This window comes from Thamnophis sirtalis, unplaced genomic scaffold, assembly GCF_051295495.1.
Source record: "Thamnophis sirtalis isolate CommonGarterSnake01/CBP01778 unplaced genomic scaffold, rThaSir2_p1.2 scaffold_15, whole genome shotgun sequence".
Taxonomy (NCBI): Eukaryota; Metazoa; Chordata; class Lepidosauria; order Squamata; family Natricidae; genus Thamnophis; species Thamnophis sirtalis.
The window spans coordinates 2,088,585-2,116,142 of record NW_028261395.1 but is presented as its reverse complement, the minus strand read 5'-3'; the positions used below and the strand labels follow the sequence as shown (position 1 = coordinate 2,116,142).

Sequence of the window (27,558 nt, the reverse complement as noted above, 5' to 3'; positions counted from 1 at the left end):
CGCAAAAATAACCCACACTCCTTTTTTTTAGGAACTATAATGCTACATTTAACTAAAAGCAAACATACTTTTCAGAGATTTCCAAGTGAACATATATTTGTAATAGAAGGAATGGATCCTGTAGGTTTATTATGGAAGATTATTTCCTTTCGCCCTTTCTTTCTACCCTGCCAAAGAATTATTTTCTAATGAGTTTGTCTTCTAACAGCAGCTGATATTTGTTCTTGTGATATTACTGTAGAAACGGGACCATTGTGTTTTTGCCAAACCATGTACTTAGATTTTTCAAGATTAGGATGTATCTTATCTTCAAAACTACATTTCTGTTGATTTTTTTTCCTTTTATAATTATTTGAAGTATTTGGTTATTTCTTGCTTATTTTAAACGTCCCAATATTTTTCACTGACAATTTGGCCGTTTTTTGGAAGAACATTTCATTTTGAACACATGCTCCACACAGAATCTAATGATCATGAATGTTTTGTATACTGAATATAAATGCAGAGGAGCTGTATATTTATTTAGTAGTTGTTTAGTTGTCATTTCTATTTCTCTGACAATCCAAGAAACCATGGTTCTGAAATTTGGACGTGAGAATATTTTATCAAAGTATTCTGGTTTTATTGTTGTAAGCCCTTACAATTGAAAATTAAGATTTAACAGTAGGGCTCCTTGACCTGAGAGCTTTGAGTACTGTTAAGAGCACCTAATGTTACAATGATTGTTTTCAGTATATGATCAACATTTTGAAAGAACAATTAAGCAATTTATTACTGCTTTTTGGTGCTGTCTGGGAATATATAATTTTAAACCGGTCTTATAATCATGTTGGAACTGTAAACATTTTTACACTTTGTGAAATTAGTAGTTTGGTAAGATATAAAGAATACATTTTTACCTACTGTAAGATGTGTAACTTTTTAAAAGACACAAAATTGTCAACATGTGACAATATCATGTCACATACCTATTGCACTATCATCCAAACCGTTGAAAGAAATAAGAGCATGTAAAAATACAGAAAAACTTCTTCCATTAATTCTGGACATTAATTACTTAATTAATGTACTATATTTAATCACCGCTGCGTAATATGCATGTAGATCAGTTCAGTCTTAGAAATCAAGTCGTTCTTGTTACAGATATGCATGAGGGAATAAGTGGCATACTTGAAAAAAGACAATCTACTCTGTACATCTATTTATATAATGTGCTCTTAAGTCATAGAATGTACAAAATATTTTAATTTATCAGCTGTAAGCACTAAAGGAACATTTTATCGACATTATCCAAATTATCTGTTATATAGCTTGTTTCTTCTTTAATATCAAACTATTATTACTCATTTTTCTCATCTTATTTAATTGTGTTTAAATCCCAGCTTGCTTAATAGTTAGTCTACAAGATAGCATTGTTCTATTGTTGCTTATGGAAGATCCTGCTTGACCTATTAGCAGGATATCCTGGAACTTAAGACGCCTTTTGCAACAACACATAAATTCAGTTCTCTTCTATAGATTTTTGAAAAATGGTGGAAGCCATATATTAACTTTTCAAAATAATATTTTTTTTTACTTTGAGCATTCTTCAGTTTCTTGATTAGACTCACAAGGGAACAGTTCAAAAATCTTCAACAGTATACAAAATCCAAAACTTACAGGATAACAGTTTGCTTTTGTTATACAGAAGTGGGATTAACATCTTTAGGTTATATTACTTCTTCAATCATATTCTCCTAGTAATAAGTGTTATATGTTCCATATATATTATGTTCAACAATTGATTCTAACATCAAAATATCCTTTGATAGTTGCTGGCAATTGTTGAAAGTGATGGGATGATCTACATCACTTACTTGAAAATATATATTGTATTCTCCTAGGCCAGTGATGGCGAACCTATGACACGTGTGTCAGTGCTGACACACGTAGCCATTTGGGGTGACACGCACAGGATTTCATGCGATTCATCCTCGGCTCCTGCACGGCCGCCGAGGATGAAAGAATCTGTGCTGGAGGAACGGGGGGGCGGGATGTGTGATCTCCCCCGCCCACACTCACTTACTGTATCGCCGCCGCCCCTTTCTGAGCGCAGGGGCTGCTGGTAAGGCGTGCGTGCCGTGCGCACACACGTCATCAGCGCGGCGAGGGAGGACCCGCAGGAGAGGAGCGCGGGAATAGTGCGCGCCTCTCTCCAGTCAGGCCGGCACAGAGAGTCTACTCCTGGGACTGTCGGTTACAACCGCACCACAGCAGGGAACAGCAGAGTGCCAACGGGAACTGTGAGCGCCATTAGCAGCAACTATAAATTGCGCAAAATTATGTTGTTGTCGAAGTGACACACAACGCGAGTTATGCTCGATTTTTTGCCGATTTTTGACACACCACGCCAAAAAGGTTGCCCATCACTGTCCTAGGCGCTGCTTGGAGTATCCAAGCACGGGTTAACTTCAGCTTGCTGCCCAAGGACTGAGTTTAAGTTTCTTGTAGCTCCACCTCTTGCTCCCCTCAGAGGCTCAGTTTTAAAAAACTCAGTTGCCCTACAGGGCATTTTTTGGGGGAGATCCAGTCCTTGTGCAGCAGGCTGGACCCTCTAGGTAGTGTAGTGTAGCTCCTTAAATTTAATTTTGTGTGTTTTTGGGGTGGGGTGCCCAGCTAAAGGGAAACACCCCAGGGTTAAGAAGGCCTCTAAGGCAGCTGAAAAAATGGCTGAAAGACGCCAGAAGGCCCTTGAGAAACAGTTCCAGAAGGCCCAGTCAGCGCAGCAGCAGCAGCCAGTAGCCCCCACACCCAGGTAGGAGGGGGCAGGACCTTCCCTCCCCCTCCCAGCGAGAGGGATACCCCTCTCTGCCAGCTGAGGAGGATTTCTGGTCCTCTCCCAACCCATCCAGGACTTCTCTTGGGTCCCCCTGCCATTCCCTGGCTGAGGATTCCCTTGAGGAGTGGACTCCCTTGCTGGGGAGGAGTCCCTGGCCCCTTCTGAGGCCGGACCAGACCTCCCTCAGATTCAGGAATCTCAATTGTCAAAGGCCATGCAAGATGTGGTGGCACGTGCTATCTCACAGGGCATTTCTGATGGCATTCAGCAGTTGGCCTCTAAATTGCCTATTGCCACTGCTAATCCCAGCAAGAGTCGAACTGTAAGATCTCAGGAACCTCCAGCTAGGGAGGCTTCCCCGACTCCCATTGGGATCAGTGAGGTGTCCAATGGAGAGGAGGCGGAGTAGGATGCTCCGGACCTCTCAGAGGACGAAAATCCCGCACCTGAGCCACCTGCGAACTCAGGCCTCTTTAAGCCCTCCATGTTCAGGGCTATCCTTACCAAGGCTTGAGCCGTGGCCCCCCAAAAGGGTCTCCCAGCTCCGGCAGATAAGCCCTCCTCTGATCAGGGGTCCAAGGAGGCAATTGGACTGCAAGATCCAGGCGCGGGACTATTTAAGGAGGTTCCCCCACCCCTGGATCTGGTTCCTGCTCCACAGCTGTTTCTGGACATCATACAGTGCCAATGGGCCCAACCGGGCTCCATGGCAAACCCCAGTGGGACAGATAGGAAGCTTTACACCATGGAGGGTCCCCTGGAGGAACTGTTGTAGCTCCCTCAAGTGGATGACCCCATTGTTTCTCTCACTTCTAATTCTGCTCTCCCAGCAGACTTACTGGAAGGCCTAACAGCAGAGGACAAGAGGGCGGCAACAGCTTCCCATGGCCCATGCAGCTGGCCACTGCATGGGCCATGAGGGCTTCCTCTTCCTCTTCGTACTTTAGCAAGGCAGCACTGTTCTGGCTCCGCAAGCTGTTGTCCGGCCTCTCAGCAGGGGATACTAGGGCGAGGCAGGATGTTAATAATATAATAGCGGCCGTTGAGTACTCAGCTGACGCCTCACTCAGTGGCACTAAACTCTTTTCCAGAGCCTTTGCCTCTAATGTAACTTCGCGCCACCTGCTGTGGCTCCGCCACTGGCAGGCGGATGTGAAGGCGAAGTGGAAGCTCGCTTCCGCTATCTTCAAAAGGGGAAAGCTGTTTGGGGAGGCCTTGGACCCCTTTTTAATCGAATCCAAGGATAAACGTAAGATCTTGCCTGCGGTCACCAGAAACCGGACCGTAGGGGTCAGCCCTTTTGCAGACAGTTCTTTCGGAGTGCAGAGCCCTCCACCTCTGCTGGGGGATCCAGTCGGCCTTACGCCCAATGCCAAGATCATCCCCAGGATAAACCCTCCTATAGGGACAAGAACAGACAACAGGGCAACCGTAGACCATTCCACGGGGGGTTTTCCAACCACTCCTTTCGGAAGACAAAGTGACCATCACTGGGATCCTCCCATAGGCAGCCGCCTCCAACTTTATGCCGCCCAGTGGGAGGAGACCACGATGGACACTTGGATTCTGAATACAGTCTGTCACGGGTTGACCATGGAATTCCTCTCCTTCCCCCCAAGGACCTTTGTCCGTTGTCCCACTCCCAGGTTGGCCCACAAGTTCCAGCTCTAGGTCATTTGCTAGAGATAGCGGCTATAGAAAGGGTTCCCAGGGGACAGGAAGGCAAGGGGTTCTATTCCATCCTGTTTCTGGTCCCCAAATCCTCCGGGGGAATAAGGGCAATACTGGACCTCAAGAAACTCAACAAGATCTGGCGTACAAGCGCTTCAAGATGCAGTCCCTTCAGACCATTCTGGGCTGCGTCAGGCAGGACGATCGCTTGACCTCTATAGACCTGAAGGAGGCGTACCTGCACATTCCAATCCATCCAGTACATCGCAAGTTCCTGTGGTTCCAGTTTGCCAACCAACACTTCCAGTACAGAGCACTTCCCTTCGGCCTCTCATCGGCCCCGCGAACCTTCACCAAACTACTAGCTGCCATCGCTGCGCATCTCTGATCTCTCCCAGTAAGACTGGAATGTTACCTGGACGACATCCTCATCCACTCGTCATCCACGGGGCAGGCCCAGAGGGATCTCAACATCACCATCCGAGTCCTGCAACACCATGGGTTCTCAGTCAACCTCGCCAAGAGCCATCTGATCCCAACATCTCGGCACGATGATCAACTCCAGGGACTGCAAGGTCTTCCTCATGCAGGAGAGAGTGGACAGCATCAGGTCCCTCGTGAGGACCATCTGTTCAATGGGGTCAGCATCTGTTGTCTCCCTCTCCCAGCTGCTGGGGAAACTGGTGTCATGCATCTCAGTGGTTCCGTGGCCACGACTGCGCGAGAACTCCAGTGGTTCCTACTGCCGCTCCAAAGATGCAAGGCCAGCAACTCCAGGAGGATGGTGCATCTTCCTCCGAAGGTACTACGCTCTCTCAGGTGGTGGCAGACGGACGCCCTTGACGCCAGCCTCTTCCGTTGGGGCGCTCACCTCCAGACTCAGATTGTCCAGGGCAGGTGGTTGCAGGCGGAGCTCGGCCACAACATAAACTGGCTGGAGCTCCGGGCCACCAGACTAGCCTTATGCCACTTCCACCGTTGGGTAAAAGGCCGCGATGTGCTAATTCTAACCGACAACATCGCCACAAAGGCGTACATCAACCATCAGGGTGGCATGCGATCTCTGGCCCTGATGACAGAGGCGGATGCTCTGGGCCGTTGGGCGGAGAGGTACCTAACCTCGCTACGGGCGGACGACATATCAGGGGAGGACAACGTGATGGCAGACTGGCTGAACAGAACCACCATCCAGAGCTCATAGTGGCGTCTCCACCCAGCGTTACTCCGTCAGCTGTCACAGAGGTTCGGCTTCCCGAAGGTCGACCTCTTCCCAACACGCATCTTCCCCGGTACTTCAACAGATTCCATTGCCCCTGGGCGGAAGAGACAGATGCTCTTCGGTCCCGCTGGCCACCGAGTTTGTGGTACGCTTTTCCGCCTTTCCCTCTAATTCCTCTGGTAATCAGGAAAATTCTGACAGAGAGGGCGGAGGTGTTGCTTGTGGCTCCACACTGGCCAAGGAGGTCCTGGTTTGCCGACCTTGTCAGCTTGTCAGTGACTCAGCATTGGCGCATACCTCAGGAACAGATCTCCCTCAGCCAGGGGGCCGTTCAACATCCGGAGCCCCAGTGGCTACAATTGGCCGCTTGTCACTTGAGGGGGACATTTTGAGGCTAAGCAAATTCTCTGACCAGGACATTCACACCATTCAGGCGTCCAGGCATCCCTCCACTGTCAGGATCTACGAGGCAACTTGGTCATCTTTCTCACACTGGTGTCTGGACGGTCAAGTCATCACCTCCTCTGCCACCATCCCGCAAATCCTGGACTTCCTGCAGGAGGGCTTGGACAAAGGCCTGGCGCCCAACACCCTTAGGCGACAAACGCCCGCCTTGGCCATCATCCTGTCCACGGACTCGCAGTTGCCACTTAGCAGACATCCACAAGTTTGTAGCTTCCTTAAGGGAGCTACCAACCTCTATCCTCCTACAATCCACACATATCCGACTTGGGACTTGTCTGTCGTTTTGCAGTCTCTGTCTGCAGCTCCCTTCGAGCTGCTTCAAACTGTTGGTCTGCGTCACCTGACTCTAAAGACGGCCTTTCTCATTGCCATCACCTCAGCACGTAGAATTTCCGAGATGGCCGCCCTCTCAGTCAGAGGCAACCTTTGCATCATACACTCCGACAGCGTCGTCCTTAGACTAGACCCGGCCTTTGTGCTGAAAGTCAACAGCGTCTTCCATAGAACACAGGAGGTGGTTTTCCCGGACTTTTGCCTGTGTCCCAGACACCCAAAGGAGCACGTGTGGCATAAGCTTGATGTTCGTTGGGCGGTCTGTATCTACATGAAGCGAACAGCTCCTTTCCGCAAGTTGGAGGCGTTTTTCGTGTCCTTCCAACCCGTCTCCACAGGCAAGAAAGTCACCTTTTCCACCATAGGGCGCTGGATAAGAGCATGTATCAAGCTGGCCTACGAACAACAAGGTAGGACGGTCCTCCCTCACATTACAGCTCACTCAATAAGGAGCGCCGCGACTTCGGCTGCATGGGCCACGCAGGCACCCATTGAAGAGATATGTTGGGCTGCTACGTGGTCCAGCCCATCTCCATTTGTGAAAAATTACAGGCTTGATGTTTTTGCCTCGGCTGAGGCCTCATTTGGGAGAAGAGTTCTACAAAGAATCAGCGCAAACCCCGCGGCCTTGAACAATTCCTCTTCCCTCCCTGGGACGGCATAGCTTTGGCATGTCCCGTGCTTGGACACTCCAAGCAGCGCCTAGGAGAATGACCATTGGCTTACCTAAATGGCCGTTCTCTAGGCGCTGCGGGAGTGTCCAACCCCACCCTGAATGTGTGCCCGCGGGGTCATTTCCATCATTGAGGGACATGGATCATCGCCATATACAGATCACTTGGGACTTATCTTCGTTTTTTAAAACTGAGCCTCTGAGGGGAGCAAGAGGCAGAGCTACAAGAAACTTAAACTCAGTCCTTGGGCAGCAAGCTGAAGTTAACCCGTGCTTGGACACTCCCGCAGCGCCTAGAGAACGACCTGAATGATACGATACGATACTTTTATTTGTATGCCGCCCTTTTCCCTGGGGGGACTCAGGGCGGCTCACAGTTCAGGGGGAGGGGAGGACAAACCAAGTTACATATAAGACAATACATCGTTAAAAGCACAACATTCATACTATTCGGGTAGGGTTAAGGTCTTTAGCCCCAGGCCTGTCGGGACAGCCAGGTTTTGAGGGCTGTGCGGAAGGTCTGGAGGGTGGTGAGGGTGCGAATCTCTACGGGGAGTTCGTTCCATAGGGTCGGAGCTGCCACAGAGAAGGCTCTCCTCCGCGTGGTTGCCAGTCGACATTGACTGGCTGATGGAACTCGGAGGAGGCCTAATCTGTGGGATCTAATTGGTCGAGTGGAGGTAATTGGCAGTAGGCGGTCTCTCAAGTGGTAGCCAGCGGTCATGGTAAGCCAACGGTCATTCTCACGTATCAATTTTTGTTCAGCGGCCATTGGATGTTATGACAGTGTTGGAAAAGATTACTTACAATCTTTGAACTTATAGCCAATGTGGCATAACTGTAGCCATTTAATTGCAATTTGAGAGCTTAGTAACAGGTATGCATTTATGATTTGTGACCTTCACAGACAGCTTCTGACAAGCAAAGTCAATGGGGAAGCATGAAGGAAGTTGCAAGTGACAGTCACATGATGTTGCACTTAATCGCAGCTGGAACTGACGTTGTAAGTTGGGTGTGATCATGTGATGTTTCACCTAACAATCTCATCACTTAGGACAGAATTGCTAGTCCCAATTGCGTTTGATAAGTAAGGACCGCCTGTATTGAAATTTGGTTTTCAGAATACCAAGGACCTAATGTAGCATCCAGCTTTTATACTGGTTGATTGATTCATTGATTATGTGCCATCCATTTAGTGTCAGCTCTTAACAACTACATAAATGTTCTCCATGATAATCTATATCTAACCTAGTTTTTCAGGTCTCCCATAGTGTTACCCATTGTCACTTTAAGTAAACATATCCATTTTGCTGCCTCTTTCCTTTCACTGCATCAGGGCTTTATATAACACACATGTAATGTGTGCAAAAGATGATAATTGGAATCTGGTCATTTTAAAATGATACTCATCTTCTTGCAATCCAGTTTCCCTTCAAATATATCTGGCATGTGGGCTGACTGAATAAGGGATGAGTTATAGCTCTTTTGTCTGTTCTATCAGTCCTATGGCTTCTTAACCTGTATTAGGTTTTCCACGAGGGCAGTGATAAGGTGGAGCCAAGGTGGCACAGTGGTTAAATGCAGCACTGCAGGCTACTGCTAGATCAGCAGTTCAGCGGTTCAAATCTCACCGGCTCAGGGTTGACTCAGCCTTCCATCCTTCCGAGGTGGGTAAAATGAGGACCCAGATTGTTGGGGGCAATATGCTGACTCTCTGTAAACCGCTTAGAGAGGCCTGAAAGGCCTATGAAGCGGTATATAAGTCTACTGCTATTGCTATTGCTATTGCTATAAGTTGTGGGATTCCCATTTGACATGACTGGTACAATGAATAGCCTTTTTATAATTAGTAATGTACATAGGGACTATTTGGGGGTAGATTTTTTTTCTTCCTCGGTTACCCAGTGTGCATCAGCAGTAATGTTTCATTTCCCTCAGCTTTCTCTAAAGCCGGCTTGAACAGATGGCATTTTCTTGGATGTTGACATCTAATCCATGCTGGATGATCCGAAGTTTTAGTTTGATAGCATGTGAAATTAAGAATACTTTGCATATTCTCTAAAGTTTCCCTTTTTTGGTATTGGAAAATAGATTGACCTTTCCCAATCTGTTGTCTGCTATGTTATTCTCCAGATTTGCTGACATAGCTTAGTTAGAATCTTGTCTGATTGTTCTTCAGGCTGCATAAATAGAGGGATAGAATCAAGATCATATGAAGTGTTAATACCACTTTATAATGCCTTGGTAAGGCCACACTTGGAATACTGCGTTCAGGTTTTGTCACCACGATGTAGAAAAGATGTGGAGACTCTAGAAAGAGTGCAGAGAAGAGCAACCAAGATGATTAGGGGACTGGAGGCTAAAACATATGAAGAACGGTTGCAGGAACTAGGTATGTCTAGTTTAATGAAAAGAAGGACTAGGGGAGACATGATAGCAGTCTTCCAATATCTCAGGGGCTGCCACAAAGAAGAGGGAGCCAAACTATTCTCCAAGGCACCTGAGGGCAGAACAAGAAGCAATGGGTGGAAATTAATCAAGGAGAGAAGCAACTTAGAACTGAGGAGAGATTTCCTGACAGAACAGTGAATCAGTGGAACAGAAGTTGCCTCCAGAAGTTGTGAATGCTCCAACACTGGAAGTCTTTAAGAAGATGTTGGATAGCCATTTGTCTGAAATGGTATAGGATTTCCTGCCTAGGCAGGACTAGAAGACCTCCAAGGTCCCTTCCAACTTTGTTATTGTATTGTATTGTATTGTATTGTATTGTATTGTATTGTATTGTATTGTATTGTATTGTATTGTATTGTATTGTATTGTATTATTATTCCATCACTTCTTATGGCCTTTGAACCTGGTAATGACCAGAGTATTCTTTTAACTTCATCTTCCAGTACCACAGGTTCTTTTACATACAATATATTCTAAGGCAGGGGTTGAAACTCATGTCATCACAGCGTATATATGACATATCTGGACTTTTTTCTCCTTTACTTTCTCCTTTACTAAACAAGGTGTAGGCATGGCCGGCACATGACGCATCTTGGCCGTGGGCCGGGAGCTTGACAGCCCTGTTCTAAGGGATCTTGGATGTTGACATCTCTACTATACTGCATTCAGTGATGTGCGGTGAGGTTTATGACTGGTGAGGCAGTCTTCTCCCCCGACACCCCACTGTCTAAAGCGCTTTCTTTCTTTAGCCCGTTGAGCTCTGACAGATGGGCGAAAGAAAGTGCCAGCCTGCCAGCTCGCTTTCTTTCGCAGTGGACATAGAGGCGGGCAAAAGAAAGCGAGCTGGCGGGCTGGCGCTTTCTTTCTTTTGCCCGCAGCTCAGGCGGGCTGGGCAAAAGAAAGAAAGCGCCAGCCCACCAGCCCGCCTGAGCTGCCCACCTCTGGGCAAAAGAAAGAAAGCGCCAGCCCGCCAGCTCGCTTTCTTTACAAATAACTCAAGGCAGTGAATATATCCAACACACCTTCTACGTCCTATTTTCCACACAACAACCCTGTAAGGTGAGTTGGGCCGAGAAAGAGAGACAAGCTAGCTGGCTTTCATGACTGAGGTGTAACTTGAACTCACAGTCTCCAGCATTTTAGCCTGGCGCTCTAACCACTAGATCAAATTTTCTTCTTTGTTATGTTCTGAATAGTAAACAATGTGACCTTCTGACTGAAAGTGTCCATTCCCAGTCCATCTCAATTTGCTTATGCCTAAAATGTCAATGTGCAGTAGTTTCATTTCACTTTGTTGAGCTTTTCCTGTCTTTGTATTTATTAAAAATTGCATAATCCTACTGCAATTCTTTCTTTGCACCTTCAGTTTTTCTTTTCCTGTGTGGCAACATCAGCAGTGAAATTCTCAAAGGCTTTATCTTAGCCACATCATAAACACAATTAGTAGTCACAAAAATTCTCAGTAGCATGTTGAGTGTCATCCACCTGAGGCTCCCATAATCTAGCACATATTTTGATTTTTCCCATCTCTGGAAAACACAGGAGTGATTTAACCTTTCCTTCTGCTGCATAGTATTATTTGCTATCTTTGCAGTTGTCGTTAAAATAATCATCCTCATGCAGCATCTTCCACTTTCGTTAAGTGTAGTATAGATGCCTGTTTGTTTGACCTGGATTAACCTTTATGTGTGGGGTCTCCTGCTTGGGTTATTTTCTGGAGGAATTTGCAGGATTAGCCAGGATTGGGTATTATGATGTCCAATTGGCCTCGACACAGAGTTAAAACTGAAGCCACACCTCTGTGCTCCTTGCTCCGACTTCTTTGTGGGCTTGGGCATAACCTTCTTCTCATTCTTGTCCTCAACGAGGATTGGGTTCAACGGGGGCACCGAAAAGGGAGCCCTCAGCATCAGGGCTGTTAAATTATTTGAATCCCACCACTGATCTGGTCCATATGTGTGGTTTTGTGGTAAACGTGGGTTTCCAGTTCTTCATTGTCTACTAGCCCCCTTATGTTGATGTCGAGGAATGAGAGTCTGTGGTCTCTTTCCTCTTCACATGTGATTTTGATCCCAGGAAATATGTTATTGAGTACATAGTGTGTTTTTTTCAATTTGGGAATGTTTGAGGATGATGAAGCTGTCATCGATGTAGCGTGTCCAGAATTTTGGTTGGATGGTGGGCAGAGCTATGGATTTGAGTCGTCGTATGACTGCTTCTGCTGTTAGGCCTGATGTGGGTGATACCTTGTACTTGCTTATAGATTTTTCAGTTGAACATGAAGTATATGTGGAAGCATAAATCCAGGAGTTTCATAATGGTGCAAATGGAGTGTTCTGTGGTGGCATCATCTTTGTGGGTACAGTGTTTAGTGAGTAGATGGTCTATGGTTTGTTTAGCCAGTTCGATGTCAATAGAAATGAAGAGAGCAGTGATGTCAAAGGAGACCATGACTTCTTCCTTATTGATTTTGGCGTGTTTGACGCATTGGGGAAATTGTTCTGGGGAGTTTATTGAATGGGTTAAGGTTTCTTGAGTTTCCTCCACAGGCGTTTTGCTAGTTTGTACATCAGAGTTCCAAGTACAGACACAATCGGGGGCAAGAGGATCCTGTTGTTGTGTATTTTGGGGAGTCCGCAGAACCTGTGTGGAGGAGTCTTGTGGTTGCATGTGCATCTTCTCTAGTAGTGTTAGCTGTTGCCAAGCATCTGAATTTTGATCACATGACCATGGGGATGCTCCAACGGTCATAAAATGGTCATAAGTCCCTTTTTCCAGAGCTTGTTGTAACCTTGAACGGTTACTAAAATAATACTTTTAAGTCAAGGACTACCTGTATTATGTATGTATCCATACGTACAGGTAATCCTCAACTTCCAGCAGTTCATTTAGTGACTGTTCGAAGTTACAACAGCACTGACTGTCGCAGCATCCCCCCATGGTCACGTGATTTACGATGCTTGACAACTGACTCATATTTAAGATGGTTGCAGTGTCCTGGGACCATGTTCATCACCTATTGCAACCTTCTGAGAAGCAAAGTCAATGGGGGAAGCCAGATTCATTTAGCCACCATGTTATTAATTTAACAACTGCAGCGATTCAGTTAACAAATATGGCCATAATGTGGGGCAAAACTCACTTAACAAATTTCTCACTTAGCAACATAAATTTTATGCTCAATTGTGGTCATAAGTCGACCCGTATAGCTAAAAGAAAAGAAATGATACAATTTACAGTCACAAAGATGACCGATGGTGTATTTAGAGGCATAAAATTGGGCAAACAATGGGACAATATATTCACATAATGGTTGGATAGCAGAAGTAACAAAAAGTTATGCTAGGGAAATACTTCAAGTTAGAACGGGTAAATGTCACCTGTAATTTCCTGTAAAAGGAGCTGTCTCCAAAAAATACATATCTGACAACAGAGAAGTGGTTTTTTAATACCCCAGCAAAACAGGAGAAAGAAACACTTTCAGTCTGACTAGAGATAAATGCTAACAACATTTCTGATACGTGGTGGAAGAGATATTGAAAGCTGATACATAACCCATTTGGAAAGACACTACAAGCTGAGCTACACTGTTAGGAACCAGGATTAGACTGATTTGAAGATCACTGACCCAGTAAATCAAACTTTTTCAGAACCTGTCTGAAATCTGCAGAAGTAAATGTGTCCATACTTCTGCAAAAAATTGTATACATGTATTTTCTAGATCGTTTCAAACAGATTTCTTATGGAGATCTTAGGAAAATGTTCTCTGGTCTCCTGTTCTTCATTTCTCCTTCTTTTTATCCATGCAGATTGGTATAGAAGCTGCCTTTTTTTTTTTTACAATTTTTAATTTTGACACCACTGTTTTTTCTAAAATCAAATAAAGCCCACAGTCCTTTTTCTGTCCATCAAAACCATCATTTAACCGTATCTGTAAATAAAGGCAAACATATGCTTATCCTCTTCTTCTGTCATGTTTCAATTACAGATACTTGACCTTCTCTCTTTTGGCATATGAATCAGGCAGTAAGTTGAATTTAATTAGGAATAACTATCTTTGAAGTAAATGGGTCTCATGAACAGACATGTGATTGTTCTGTGAAATATATTTATTGTAAAAGTGAAGGAGAGTGATGATAATTTGAACAGCTTGAAAAATATTCCACGATTTAATTCCCTCAAAGGAAAAGGTAGAGAAAATTGATTTAAACTTCATTTCAACTTGTCACACCCAATAAACAGATATTACAGAGAAGTTATAAGTTATACAGGCAATATGTGAAAAGCTGGCGTTGTACAGAATGCCTAGGAAATCTATAGAATGTGACATTTTTAGGCAAAGTATGAAATGTCTGGGTTATTTTAATATTCAATATCCTTTTCCTAGGCATTGTATATAATACCTAGACATTGTGCAGAATGACAAGACTTATTTAGGCAGAGTATTTAAAAAAAATCGTAAAAATGAAAGAAGAAATGTAAAATAAAGTACAGGACTTTCTTACTGAAAAAGGCAAGAAGAAAAGGACCAGTATTTAATCTATTTGTTGAAACAAAAATGGCTAGGATGGCATTTTAGTGGAGTGTTTAGTGGAGTGTTTTAGTATTGCATAAAATACCTAGGAAATGTGTGAAATATTCTTTCATACTTTAATGTCCCATTTTTGGAATTTATAGATTTCCTAGGCATTCTATAAAATGCCTGATTTCACACATTGATTGTAACATTTACAATGCAAGTGCAATTTGTATATTTTTCATAAAAAGCTTAGTTATTCACAGACTTTTCTTAAAAATTCTATTTAAAAACATTGATACTCCAGTTAGAGAGGGACAGGCCTTCTTAGTGGGGGGAAAATGCCAAACCAGTGTTGCAAGATCAGGGTGGATAAAAATCGATTAAAATAATAATTAAAAATTGGATTTTTTAAATTTAAATTGGATTGCTTTTATTTTGATCAAATTTATTTTAATAAAATGCCTTTGATAGTTTTCTATTTAAGATGCATTAATAATTTAGTTTATTCAACATGAAATGGAGCTTAGTTATATGGCACGAGGCTGTAATATTCTGAAATATTTACGTTTTTTGTAAACTCATTCAATGAATCCAAGCTCTGCAAGCTAAATAGGAAACCTTCATTTTGTTTGCAAATAACAATATTAAAGATTCTAACTACCAGCAAGAATGAATCCTTACATTTAAAGAGCACCTGTCGTTTCAGATCCATCATGGCAGCGCCTGTTAGCAGGCATCCGCTCACCTGCTATCCGCTGCATCCCTCACCTTGTTGTGTCACTGCTACCTCACTAGCTGTCCCATTAAAGTGAATGGGACTGTTAGTGAGTCAACAACAGGTTAGAGGAGAAACTGCTGTAGGATAAGAGATGGCAGTTGCTCTTTAAAAATCATGATTTCGATTGAGTTGATTTAAATTAAGCCTTTTTACTAGTGATTTAAATCATGATTTATATCATATCCACCCTGTGCAAGATGAAGATAAATATGCACAGTTCTCTGTACCAAAATTGTTAATGTTAGGACATTAGAAAAGTGAAAAGCACCATCAATGGAATATATATACATCAACAGAAATTTTAAGGCCATGTGTTGATGAGTGTATTGTGAAGAATAAGTGAGCTGTACACTCTATAATGCTGAAGAGAATCAAGAGGCTAAACTTCAAGATACTTGCCTTTTTTTGAAAGCAGTATTGTATAGAACAACACACACAATAGATTATGAAAAGCAGAATCGGGTATAAAGGACATATTTAAAAAGTGGCAATTTGTTTAAATTTGGAAAACAAACATTTTACTTTAATATACATGTATTTTTTAATTGCTATCAATATACAGTAGTGCAAAATTAAGGCAAACAAAGCAGAAATGTCAGCAATTCACTATTGGAAATCTAAAATGATGAAGTATTTATGTGGATTGCCATTGAAAAAGATTTAAGAAAGGGACCACGATGTATTAAAAAAAGTTAAAATTCAACGTACACTTAACATAATGGGATTTTATCAATGAGTAAAATATGAATTGTGCTACAAGTACAGTAGTAGGGCTGGAATTAATAGACAAATTAAAAAGCAATGTCATTAAATCCAGTATATAACTAAATTCTGAAATCCAATTCAGAAATTAATTCTACAAGAGATGTATGCAGCTTTTCACTCAAATCACTCATTTAACTTGTGATTATGAGAATATTTTTTTAAGAATGTGATTCAATTGAAAAGTCTTATTCTGGTGATCTAAAAAAAGATGAGATACAGATATTAAACTTTGACATGATTGATGTCAAAGTTTGTTGAAGAGGAAACAGCATGTCTTTCCCCACAAAACATTTTGTACCAAACCTTAAATTCATTGAAAGAGTCAGTTGAAGTTCAGTTCAACTTTAAGGTACGGGTGTAATCTGCATTTTTGTCCCCGGTTTCCTTGCACATAAATCTAACGTTCTACTTCTCTTATCTAAATTAGGTCATAGATTGGAGAATAGTTATAAGGATGCTTAATTTTTCTTCTACCAGTTTGGTTTTGCAGATGTTAGCTTCAAAACAATTGATCCTGTCTCCAGAGTTCTGATTGTAAATGAAAAAAAGAAAACATTTAAAAAGAATTAGAGGAATTTGATAAAATGTTTTTTAAAATCAAATCAGGTTTTAAGAGGGAAATCTATTCTCTATATAAATCTTAACTGTAAAATAATTTTGCCCAAATCTAATTGATTCCTTATCTCCATAGCTCAACCTATGTTTGAGTAAATGAGTATGTCTAAAACTTCACCTTTACATACAGGTTGACTTGATTATTTGTTCAATGACAAAAGTTACAGCGGCATTGAACAAAGAGACTTACAACTAGTCTCCAGATGTGGTTAATGCAGCACTCCTATAATCATGTAACCTAATTATTAGTTGTTTGGAAGCTGGCTTGCACTTGTGACTGCAGGGGTGGTTCAACTCCCCCTCCGCCTGCCTATCTCTCTCATCTATGCCCTTTTGGCCCCCTGCCTGCCTCCCTAGCTGACCTTGACTGTCTTCTTGTTCCCACTGCTTACCAAGCGTGTCCAGCCTGGCTCTTTGTGAGGTAGCTGCTGGCTGCATGTGGCTTTTTTTCGCCAGGTCATGCATGGGAATTTCCTCAAAAGACTTGGCAAATCTGGCTTTATGTGGCCAGCAGTTGCCCCATGAAGGAAGGGTCAGGTGAGCAAGCCTCAGCAGCTGGAGCAGCAGGAGCAAGAAGACAGCAAAGGTCAGCTGGGGTGGCAGAGGGCAGGGTGGCAAAGGTGTCCAGAACAATGTCTTTATATTGTTGTAGTGGAACTTTCTGGGGGCATCTGGGGATTGCATTGTGCTGTGCCTGCTGGGCTATGGCTTCACACCATGCTATGAGGGCTTCCAAAGGGGCTGCTTTGTGCTGCAATGCTGGGCTCTCCCAGGAGGGTAGAATTTTTCATGTTGTGGAGCCCCAGAGCCATGACACGTTGGGAAGGCCCTGAGCTGCTATGATTCTGGGACTGCTTGCTTCTCTGCTAGGCGTGGTGATAGATGGGGGGGGGGGGATAGGAGTTGGGAGAGTTGAAGGGGAAGCTGTCCCTTACTTCGGAAAAACTGAGACTGGGACTAAGAGAGACAATTCGGGAATGCCTTCGATCATGGTAGATTCTCCGCTAACAACCAATGGAACTCAATTAACAGTGGCAGTGAGGATCACTGAGATTGTCATTGCTAAGTGATGTTGTCATGATGTCACACAACAGCATCACTTAGCACTTAGTTTTCCGAATCATTAGGATTTCACTGACTAATTTCTTGTAATTCACACTCCGATCACTCTTTTATCCCTTATTGTATATAAATGTGAAAGAAAATGTGAAATATCAAATATGCAAATCATAGCAGTATCTCTGTTCATCTTTCTTCTCTGATATTTTTATTTTAGCAGTAAGATGTTTTTAAAGAAAGAGCTCACCTTTTCTATTTATTTTAGCTATTTTATAAAATTAATACGGTTTAATATAGTTGGGTATCTTTTTTATTATAAATGCCAAGACCAAGTTACAATAAAATGAACAATACATTAAAAGACAATATAAAAACATGTTCGCGTGGGGCGTGCTCACATTTGCGAACCAGAAGGGAAGGGAATCTCACTGCTGGAGCTATCCTTTTACTTTTGCCATTAGTAGGTATTCCCCTAGTTTGGTTTCTGAGTATGATATTGTCAGCTAATTGTCACTTTCCAGATGTTGGGCTAAATTTCCCTGTGTGGCCTTCAGCATGTATCTTAATATTTTTTTTAAAAAAAACATTTGTTCTGGAAAAGTTCCTAGTAGAAAAAAGATGAGTTATCAATTCAAACTTTGTTTTGATTTTTTAAAAAACCCTATGTATTTATTTCTAGTACTTTTGATTTTTTTTACATAAAAAAATCTTTATGACAAAATATTCCTTTGTATCACATTTCAAGCACTTAGTATTATATGATTATTTATTTTTGTAATTATGGATTGGAGCTATGTACAAACTGTAAAACAATTAGAACAATTTTTTTCTCTTAATTATAGCTTAGAGTAAATTCTATCTCCATCCACTCTTCCATAGTCTTACTTGTTGTATCTCTGTATAAGATTTTAATAACAATGTCTGTAGACCTATCTTGGTTCTGTATAAGCATTTCAAATCCTATCGTCTTAAAAACCTTTCTATCTTGATGTCACTTTTTATTCTAGAGATCTGTGAATTCAAGCATGATAAATATTGACGTTCACCAAATAATTCTTGCTGCGTCTTTAGCCACATCTTTCAGTGTTGTAATTTCGAACTGTCACTAACTAATGATTTATAAGTCAAAGACTACCTGCACACATAAATTGAGTATTTCTGAGCTTGGATAGTTATAGTAAATTAAAAGTTTATTATTTACACACACACACACACACACACACACACACACACACACACACACACGTTCAAAGTGATTGCCTAAGCCTGGGAAAAGTAGTTTAATTATCTTGAAACAAGATTCATTGTATACAGTCCTGCAGGTTCTGAAGCTTCTTGCGGAAGATTTGAGGAGTCATATAAGTAGCCCTCACTTAACAACTACAATTGGGACTGGCAAATCCATTGCTAAGTGATGTGTGTCTGTGAAGGGAGACATTGTGTGACTTTGACTTGGATTCTTCATTGATTCTGCTTGTCAGAAGCTGGCTGTGAAGCTTGCAAATGGTATATGTATATATATAACCGCAGGAAACTCTGACAGTTGTAAAAAAAAAACTGCTGTTTGCGAAGTGCCGGAACGTCAGTCATATGAATAAGGGAACATTGCAGTAATCATGTATGCAAGGGCTTGTTGCAAAGTTACTTTTTGCACCTCATACCTTTGAACCATTGCTAAACCAGGCATTATACTAGTATCTTCTACCTTTCCTGTAATTATACTTCAAGAAATTGCGATATATGCTGGCCATAGACTGTAACAATTGACTGGTGTTGTTAGAATGATTTACGGTAAATAGTTTTATCAACAAACTAGTTCATAGTATTTAAATATTGAAATCCTGCAAATCATCCCTATCTCTCTGTGTATCTATATCTATATAGGATAGTTTTGATTATCATCAAAATAATTTGGCCTGGATTTAATTTGCAGAATAGGAAGTATTTAGAAATGTTTTAAGTGATTCAGGAAAAAGAATATGAGTAGGTTTTTATCTAAACCCGGGTGCTGAGCTAAATATAACAATAATTTATATGTGATTGGCAAATGCTCAGTCAGTTGTATAGGTCTAGGCGCATAGTCAAAGGAGTAAGAATAATGAGCTTTTATTTTTGTCCAACCCAAAGTCAAAATTTATTAGTGTGACTTGCAGTGTTCCCTGACAGCTTTCCTATTCACTTTGCTTGTGGAAAGCCAACAGGGAAGTTTGCAAATTGTGATCCTATGACCATAGCTCATGGCAACATCATAATTGCAAGCTAGGCATATGAGTGGCCAGATCATGATCCTTTGACTAGGAGGAGGATGCAATGTCCACATCTTTGAGGATTGGTTATAAGTTTCAAGGTTAGTTTTCTTAAAGGCCCTATTCAGAGAGTTTATATGAGCATATTCCAACAAAGGAGTCTTTAATTACCTCTGATATCTAGATTCTGTCGAGATGCCTGATAAATTTAATAAATGAGCACAATTTTTTTAGTCAGTAGACCTTGAAATTACACTGGCTTAATCTCTTTCTCTTCAATCAGCTGAGGTACAGTTACCTATTACCAGACTGTTAACTTGGTCTCCTGTGCTTTTTAAGGTACAGTAGCTGTAAAGCTTGGATGTAGTTGCCGAAGGAGATTAATTAATAAGAGGGGATCTTAGGAAGACCATTTAGCCTATGAATAAAGCAAAGAAAAAAAGGAGAGGGGTGAATTTAGAGCACCATTTTTTTCCTTTTAACTTGCACATATTCAAATTCTGTGCCCATTTTATGTTTAAAAACCCTCTGGAAAATTGTATGACTCTTAGGGGCTTCTGTCTTCAGTTCCCATTTGATCATTTAAGCAATTGTAATCGCTAAGCGGAACATCACCGTACTTTAGTTTACTTCCTCCTTTCTATTGACTGCTTGTCAGTTGCAAAACGCACAAATTGTGATCATGCTGCAATTGTTATAAATGCAAGCTATTTTTTTACACCATTATAACTTTGAACATTGATGAAAAAAGGCAGTCAATAACCGAGGATTACTTTTAAGTGTAATCCCTAGTTACTAATAGATTGCCATTGATAAGAAAAAAAATGTTTTAAAGAATGGCGTTAAACTATAAAGTCAACTTCTATGTCAAAGTGATTAGGAAATTTCCTTTGATATATCTATCACCAATTGTTAAGCACAAATCCTGGAGTGTGCAGGCATTTCTCTGTCCTGGAGGCACCTGCAATGGGTTTTGGCTGCTCCGATATTGTACCTGGTTCTGGGATGAAGCCACGCAGCCTAGGGTGCCTCAGTCTGTTCTCCTGCAAGTTCCAGAACTTCAAGAAGGATATTTACAGTAAAATAAGTGACTGATCAGTGATGAAGAATAGTGAGGAGGGCATGGGACCTAGTGGGGTGGGAAACAGGCCCAAGGCCTGTAGGGACTCAGTAGTAGAGGATGGAGAAGATAAACGTGGGCACCCCTGTAGTATCTTGCAGTACATCATAAGGGCGAGTGGATTGATACACACCCCGATTTTGTTCACATGCCCATGGGAATGCTGCAGTGATCATAACTTCAAAACCATCTGATAAGTAGTTTTTTGAAGTTACAACAACCAGTTATAACAACGTGTCCTGAGAAAAAACATAATAGTCTGGGAACATCTTGAGGCGTCTGATTGCTCCTTGTAGAAAAAAATTGATTATGCAAAAGAGTTAGTATGGTATATTCTAAGACAGGGGTGTCAAACTCGATTTCATTGAGGGCTGCATCAGAGTTGGGTTTGACTTTGGGAGGCCAGTGTGGGTCTGGCCAGTTCAATGTCACTCCTGTCGGGGGCGCCGGTTGTCACTTGAGCAATCTGCCAGCAAAAACAGGCTCCCAAGCTCCATTTTCAGCTGCCGCAGCCTCCTCCAACCCTCTGTGTGCAGCCCTCCCACGTTCCATTTTCACTGGCAGAGGGTTGCAGGAAGCTGTGGCAGCCAAAAACAGAGCTTAGGAGCCCATTTTCCCTGGTAGAAGCGCCCTGGAAACCCTGTTTCCAAGGCGGCCTGGCGGGCCAGATGTAAGTACCCCATTGCCGAATCCGGCCTCCAGGCCATGAGTTTGATACTCCTCTTCTAAGACAAGCCACATTGAGCCTCATTTGTTACCAGTAAATCCCTATGGTTGGATTGGTTGTTTCACAGTTTTATGGGTTGAAATGACAAGAATAGGAGAAGAATTAGAAGATCTTCCAGTCTTTGGTGCTATCTTGACCTCTTTCCCAAAGGAGGAATAGCTCAGGCAAATTTAAATTAGGTGGTTGGTTAAAGGGGATTGTATTATGCATTAATTCACTGGTAGAATTTAAGCAGTGATATTTGCAGAATTTGCCATTCGTACAATTAAATGTTTGTCCTATAGAACTTTATTCATTCCTTTTTGACAATGAACTTCATTATTGGCTGTTGTACTTTTATGGAAGGCACTGAAAAGTTAATTGGTAGAAAATTGATTTATGAATGAGGTTATCATTATGTTGAATAGAAAACTACCAAACAGAATGTTTAAAATATATTCATATTTTATCTTTTGTATAGTCATGTATATAGTTCTGTAAATATACTAAAAGGATACATTCTTTCATGGTGAAACTATTGGTTTTAGCTTTTTTTTTCTTTGTTATTTTGTTTGTAACAATCACAAAGTATTTTAGGGGTGACTTGGTCACTTCCAGGAGAAAACATACTGTGTAGCTTGGATTTCAAGCAATAGTCCATATATTATATAATGTCTGGACTGGGAGACTCACAGGAAGTATTTTTCTGCTACAGTTTTAAACTTTTAAAGTTCTAAACAGACAATGTAAACTTCTCTTTTAGGGCATTTCTATTGAAAATTTTGTACCTCTCTGAAAGTAGCTTCAGTGTTTCATGTTAGCATTACATGCATTGTACACCTACTTTGGGTATAGTTGAGGCACTATAAAGTCTGGTTTTAGCCATGACACAGTGGACTTCCATGAGGCTTACCATTCACAAAAAGTGTTCCTCAACCATAAGTGTCCTGGTATGGTGGATCTTGACTAAACCTTTATCAGCAAATATAATCTTAATTTTTCTAGTCGGTTTTTAACATGGCTGGGCAATGCTTTGGTCCAACTCTAAATAATGTTTCTAAATGCATGGAGACCTGAGAATAAATATGGTTATTTTAATGAATCACAAATAAGTGATTTATTAAAATAACCATATTTATTATAACACATTCTGCCAGAAAGACGTTCCTTGAGGATGGACTCCAGCACGAGGCCAAAAGCTCAGAAGACTAAACCTCTGGTCTTTGTGACCATCCCAGATTGGATTCTGCAAATAAGTGTTTTGTTTATACTCAGGGATACCGCTTTCAGATCACATCCAAACCATTGTACATTCTTCATTTCTAGTTAGTTACGCAGTTAGCTTCATAATCTGTATATAATGTTTGTTTATACGAACAAGCTCCGTCTTAATCCTGGCAGGCATTTGCTAGGCATTTTAATGATCACTATAAAAACTATTCTGTTTGTATCAGTAGCAAGCTCTGAGTACTTGCCTACAAGTACTTTGATATTGCTGTTAAACTTGGGTTTTGTGGCACCAGCACTCCTTTAATTGGGAATTTAAATGCAGGAAAAATGACATTCCCGTGATCAGACAGTTCAGATTTGTGGGGAATAGGCAAATATACAGAACAAGTATTGGAAATATGATAAAAGGAATAATTCCATGTATATTCCTTTCCAACAGTAAATAAGTTCAGATCAGCTACATGTTTGAATATAATTTGTGGAAATAAATTCCTCTCAAATGATAATTATATGCGTATGTGTGTAGGTTGCTGTGTAAATCAGATGGTTCCTCCAATTATACTTATTTTTTCAAGTTGAATTTGGTAAATGGAGCCTACTGTTGTCTTTTCTTCTGGAAGATGAAAATTTAGCAAAAAGAAAGTAATTTGGAGCCCAAAAGTTATTAACTTTTTATTTTATTTATTTTTTTAAAAAGTATAAATGTCCCTCGAATGTTAATTATGTGTACACTTTGTGCTTGCACTAAAAAAATAAAATATTTTTGGCAAAGATTTTCAAGAGCTGCTGCATACTGCTTATTCTTCTGTTGTGCTTCTGTGCATTTATCTGCTCCCAAGTTGTTTGCACAATTTTACTCTACCCAAGGGTTTTGTATCAAAATAATTGCTTTATTTTGCAAGCTAAACGTGTAGAGCTTTCCTTGGATGCAAACAGTATTATTTTCAGGATACATTTGAAATTAAAGATGATTTCATCGCTTGGTTACCTTTTATCTTGGCTTCTGTTTAGCAACATACATTGAAATGTAAAATTAATTTTGGTTAAGTATCTCTTTCTGTACAGTATTAAACTTCTTGTAATCTTCATAGAAACAGCAGTATGATTAAAATAATTGCCTTATGTTGCAAGGAGAAGGGGCAGAGCCTTTCCTTAGGTGCAAATGGTATTTTTTGTGGGTTATATTTTAAATTAAGCTTATTTTATTTCCTTGCCTACTTTGTATCTTGATTTCTGTTTATGAACATACTTTGAAATATAAAATTCATCTTGGTAAAGTATCTTTTTCCGTACGCTATTCTTATAATCTTCATAGAAGCATTAAATTATATATATTTTTAAAAGTAACGGGTTTTACTGTAAACTGTGATTTGGATACAGAAAATTGCAAGCAATATTCCATTCACAAAAATTAACTCTTGCATCCCACTGTTTCTCTTCCTCTAAAATGTTTTTATGCTTGAAAGAACCTCTATAATTGCGTTTGATGATTTTGAAGAGGGAGAAATACAGTTGCAATAAACTTGAAATTCAAATACATGGATCTTGACGCAAACTCATTTAATTGGGAGTAATCGCCTTCATCCCATTCTAGATCAGTTGACAATATCATATGATTTATATGTCAGTTGTTTAACTTTTATCCACTGTACACTTTAATAGATCATGCTAAGCATGTGAGAAAATAGGATATATGAATGCCTTTGATTCAGAATGCAGTTAGATAGTGAAAAAGTACATTTGTGCTAACATGTTAAAATAATTTATTTGTTAGAAAACATTGCATTTCTGGTGAAGGATAAGTATGGTCCTCCTGTTTACTTGTCCTGCTGCTCTTAACATTTGTTAAAAGAATTATTAACTTGAGCTTTGTATATTTTTGCTAATCTTACAATAATTTGTGATGAATGGAATAAGTGTTAAATGACTGCATTGTTTAGTGACAATTTTGTAACAGTCCTTTTTTTGTTTTGTTTTGTTTTTTTCCTAGGACCGGAATCGGCCCTATGATACTTTTAACTTGCACTCTTTGGAAAACTCATTAATGGATATGATAAGGACTGATCATGAACCTCTTAAAGGTAAACACTACCCTCCCAGTGGCCCACCAATGAGTTTCGCTGATATAATGTGGAGGAATCATTTTACAGGTTAGGAATATTCATATGTTCATACTTACCTTAAAAGAAAATCAACCTTTTTTTCTGCTACAACATTTTGATGTGTTATTGCTTTTCTTTTTTTTTTGCTAGTAAATACATTGCTAAATGTTTAAAGCTACTCCTTGATTTTAGAATCTCAGTTAACTGAGATGAAAAGTAAGTATACAGTTGGATTAATGATGCAGTTAGATGTCAAATCATAGTTTATAGATTGGCCCTTTTTCTCCAAAAACATATCTTGGATCATCTATTTTAGATTTACAGTCAAAGAAATAAACATAAAGTTAAAGCACCTGTTTTGTTTTGTTTTGAAAGGAGTGTGTGTAACAAACTGGTAGCATGTGCATTTTAAATCTTGTTAGATGGGCAGGATGCCAGAGGCTTTTGATATATATAACTTCCAAAATAAACAACTATTACAATTAACTATGAGAATCAAGGCATAATTTCTCATGAAAGGGCAGGCCCTTTTTTTCCAGCTTTCTTTTTCAGTTTTAAGAACTCAGTAAGTATGCAACCTTAAGAACAATAAGAACAATCTTAAAATTAGAAAAAAAAATAATCAGCTCCAATTCCTAATTCAGTATATTTCTTAAGTATAATCCAACCAAGGAGAGCCATAAACGTTCCAGAAACATTTACTAACTAAAACCTAACATATGTAACTTCTTTCTGGGTGGTGTACAAAGTCAAATCAAACAATTACAACAAATCAAATAATGTTCATTCCTCTAGAATTGAAAAATGTTATTAGTCCTTGCATTAGTGATATACAGTTAAAGGAAAAACACTTAATTTGCAAGACTGTCCAAAATCTCTATTCCACGTGCAGGTCAGCTAAGGTCAGATGTCTAAATATGCAATTCACTTCTAGCCCTTTTTAATTCTGTGCATCTTGAATTGATTGTTTGAAAGCCAGTGAAAGATTTTTCATTTTAAATGTGTTTGATAAATTCATACTTAATTCTTTTTCATTTATTGGAAAATGGAATTATTTCAGAGTCTTTAAAAATTTGAGAAGTAATTGAGCAGTGTGCAAAGGTTCTTAAAATTAAACATTACTTAGCTGTTTAGTCAGCTACTTTCTAATATATGCATGTATATATTTAGAATATTCTACTGTCTCAAACATCTGTTTAAGAGAGGGGAATTGTAGAAATGAGAACAATAAAAAGCTTAAATATGTATATTTAAAATAGTTGAACAGCAAAGTATTACCAGAATAAAGTTGGAGAATGAAATTATTAAAAACTTGACAGAATAATGTATTCAATTAAGGACATCAAAAAGAGGCTAGGTTAGCCTTCTTAGGAGCAGAAAGATATTTCTGATATTTTAGATTATTAACCAATGTCAACATTTCAAGGGATATTATGGTTTTTAAATTACATACCAAATGATCTTGTTACTTATATTTTGTACAAGCTGAAATTTTAAACTTACTATCCACTATTACTGAATAAAGTGACTTGACTGGTTTCCCTCCAATAAAGTTAATTATTATTGTCCATTGGGCAAAGGTCATCAGCCACTGTTGCAATCTGGCAGGAAGTTAAAAACAGCCTATAAAATATTTTCAAAGACAAGGTAACAGGGAAGTGGTCACTTTCAGGTCAACTGACATTTGCGAGCCTGGATACATAGTGGATTAAATTCTATCCTAAGATAAGATAACAAAGAAAGCTTGGAATTAGCCCAGCAATTAATTGACCTATTTAAAATTATCACACACAGTTTTGTGAAAGTCTGGACCAAGCCCTCTGTAATAGCTGTATACATCTTTAAACTGATGGCATAGAATGAGGGATGTTGTCTATAGAGATTCTCAGACATCCAGGTCACGGTTGTATGCTGAGAAGCGAAAAGTCTTCAGAGAAAAAACAAAGTCCAGTTGCCTCTTGAAAAAGCACCTTTGTGACAGTGAGGGATGTTGTTACAAAAGATAAAGGCTGGCTATGAAATTTAGCAAAGACTGATTTATTGTTTGTCTTTATCTGCCAATCAGTAATTAAATGTATTGTCTAAAGCAGTGTTTCTCAACCTTGGCAACTTGAAGTCCTGTGGACTTCAACTCCCAGAATTCCCCAGCCAGCTATGCTGGCTGGGGGATTCTGGGAGTTGAAGTCCACAGGACTTCAAGTTGTCAAGGTTGAGAAACACTGGTCTAAAGTAGCCGTTTAATAATCACACTCATCCAGCAACTGTTACGATAGTGCTGCACAAGCATTAATCAGTCCTCAAAGTTCCCACAGTTCCCAGCACTCACGTGGTCATGTGGTTGCAGCCTGGCCCTTGACAACTAGCCTGTCCTTACGATAGCATTATTTGATCATCATTTCCCCCTGCCTGCAACAGCCACTTACTGGCCTCCTGGGGGACTGACTTAATGATTCTTGCTTAATGCTGGCAATAGGAAATGCTGGGATTCTCAATGATGTAGAGCGGGAGGCGCTACCATCGGGCTACCGTCAATCCTGATTGGTCCATCGACTGAGATAAATTGTTGCAGCCATGCCTCTGCTCCTTTTGTAGATTGTAGAAGTTTATTTATATGCCGCCCTTTTCCCTGGGGGGACTCAGGGCGGCTCACAATCCAAAGGGGAGGGGGAGACACACTTTTAACATATAAGACAATACATAATTAAAAACACAACATTCATACCATTCGGGCGGGTTACAGTCTTAGCCCCAGGCCTGACGGGATAGCCAGATTCTAAGGGCTGTGCGG

General features: G+C 40.6%; 1 protein-coding gene across 8 annotated transcripts in view; it reads left to right on the top strand.

The window, feature by feature from the left end:
* CPEB3 (cytoplasmic polyadenylation element binding protein 3) overlaps positions 1–27,558 on the top strand; it is an 82,139-nt gene that overhangs the window by 15,042 nt on the left and 39,539 nt on the right. For 6 of the 8 annotated variants that reach the window (XM_087702291.1, XM_087702290.1, XM_087702292.1 and 3 more), the window contains one exon: positions 24,659–24,818. In XM_087702291.1, coding sequence (XP_087558417.1) covers positions 24,659–24,818 — 160 coding nt within the window. The remainder of the gene's footprint in view (positions 1–24,658; positions 24,819–27,558) is intronic. The other 2 variants (XM_087702294.1, XM_087702295.1) reach the window with 1 other exon arrangement.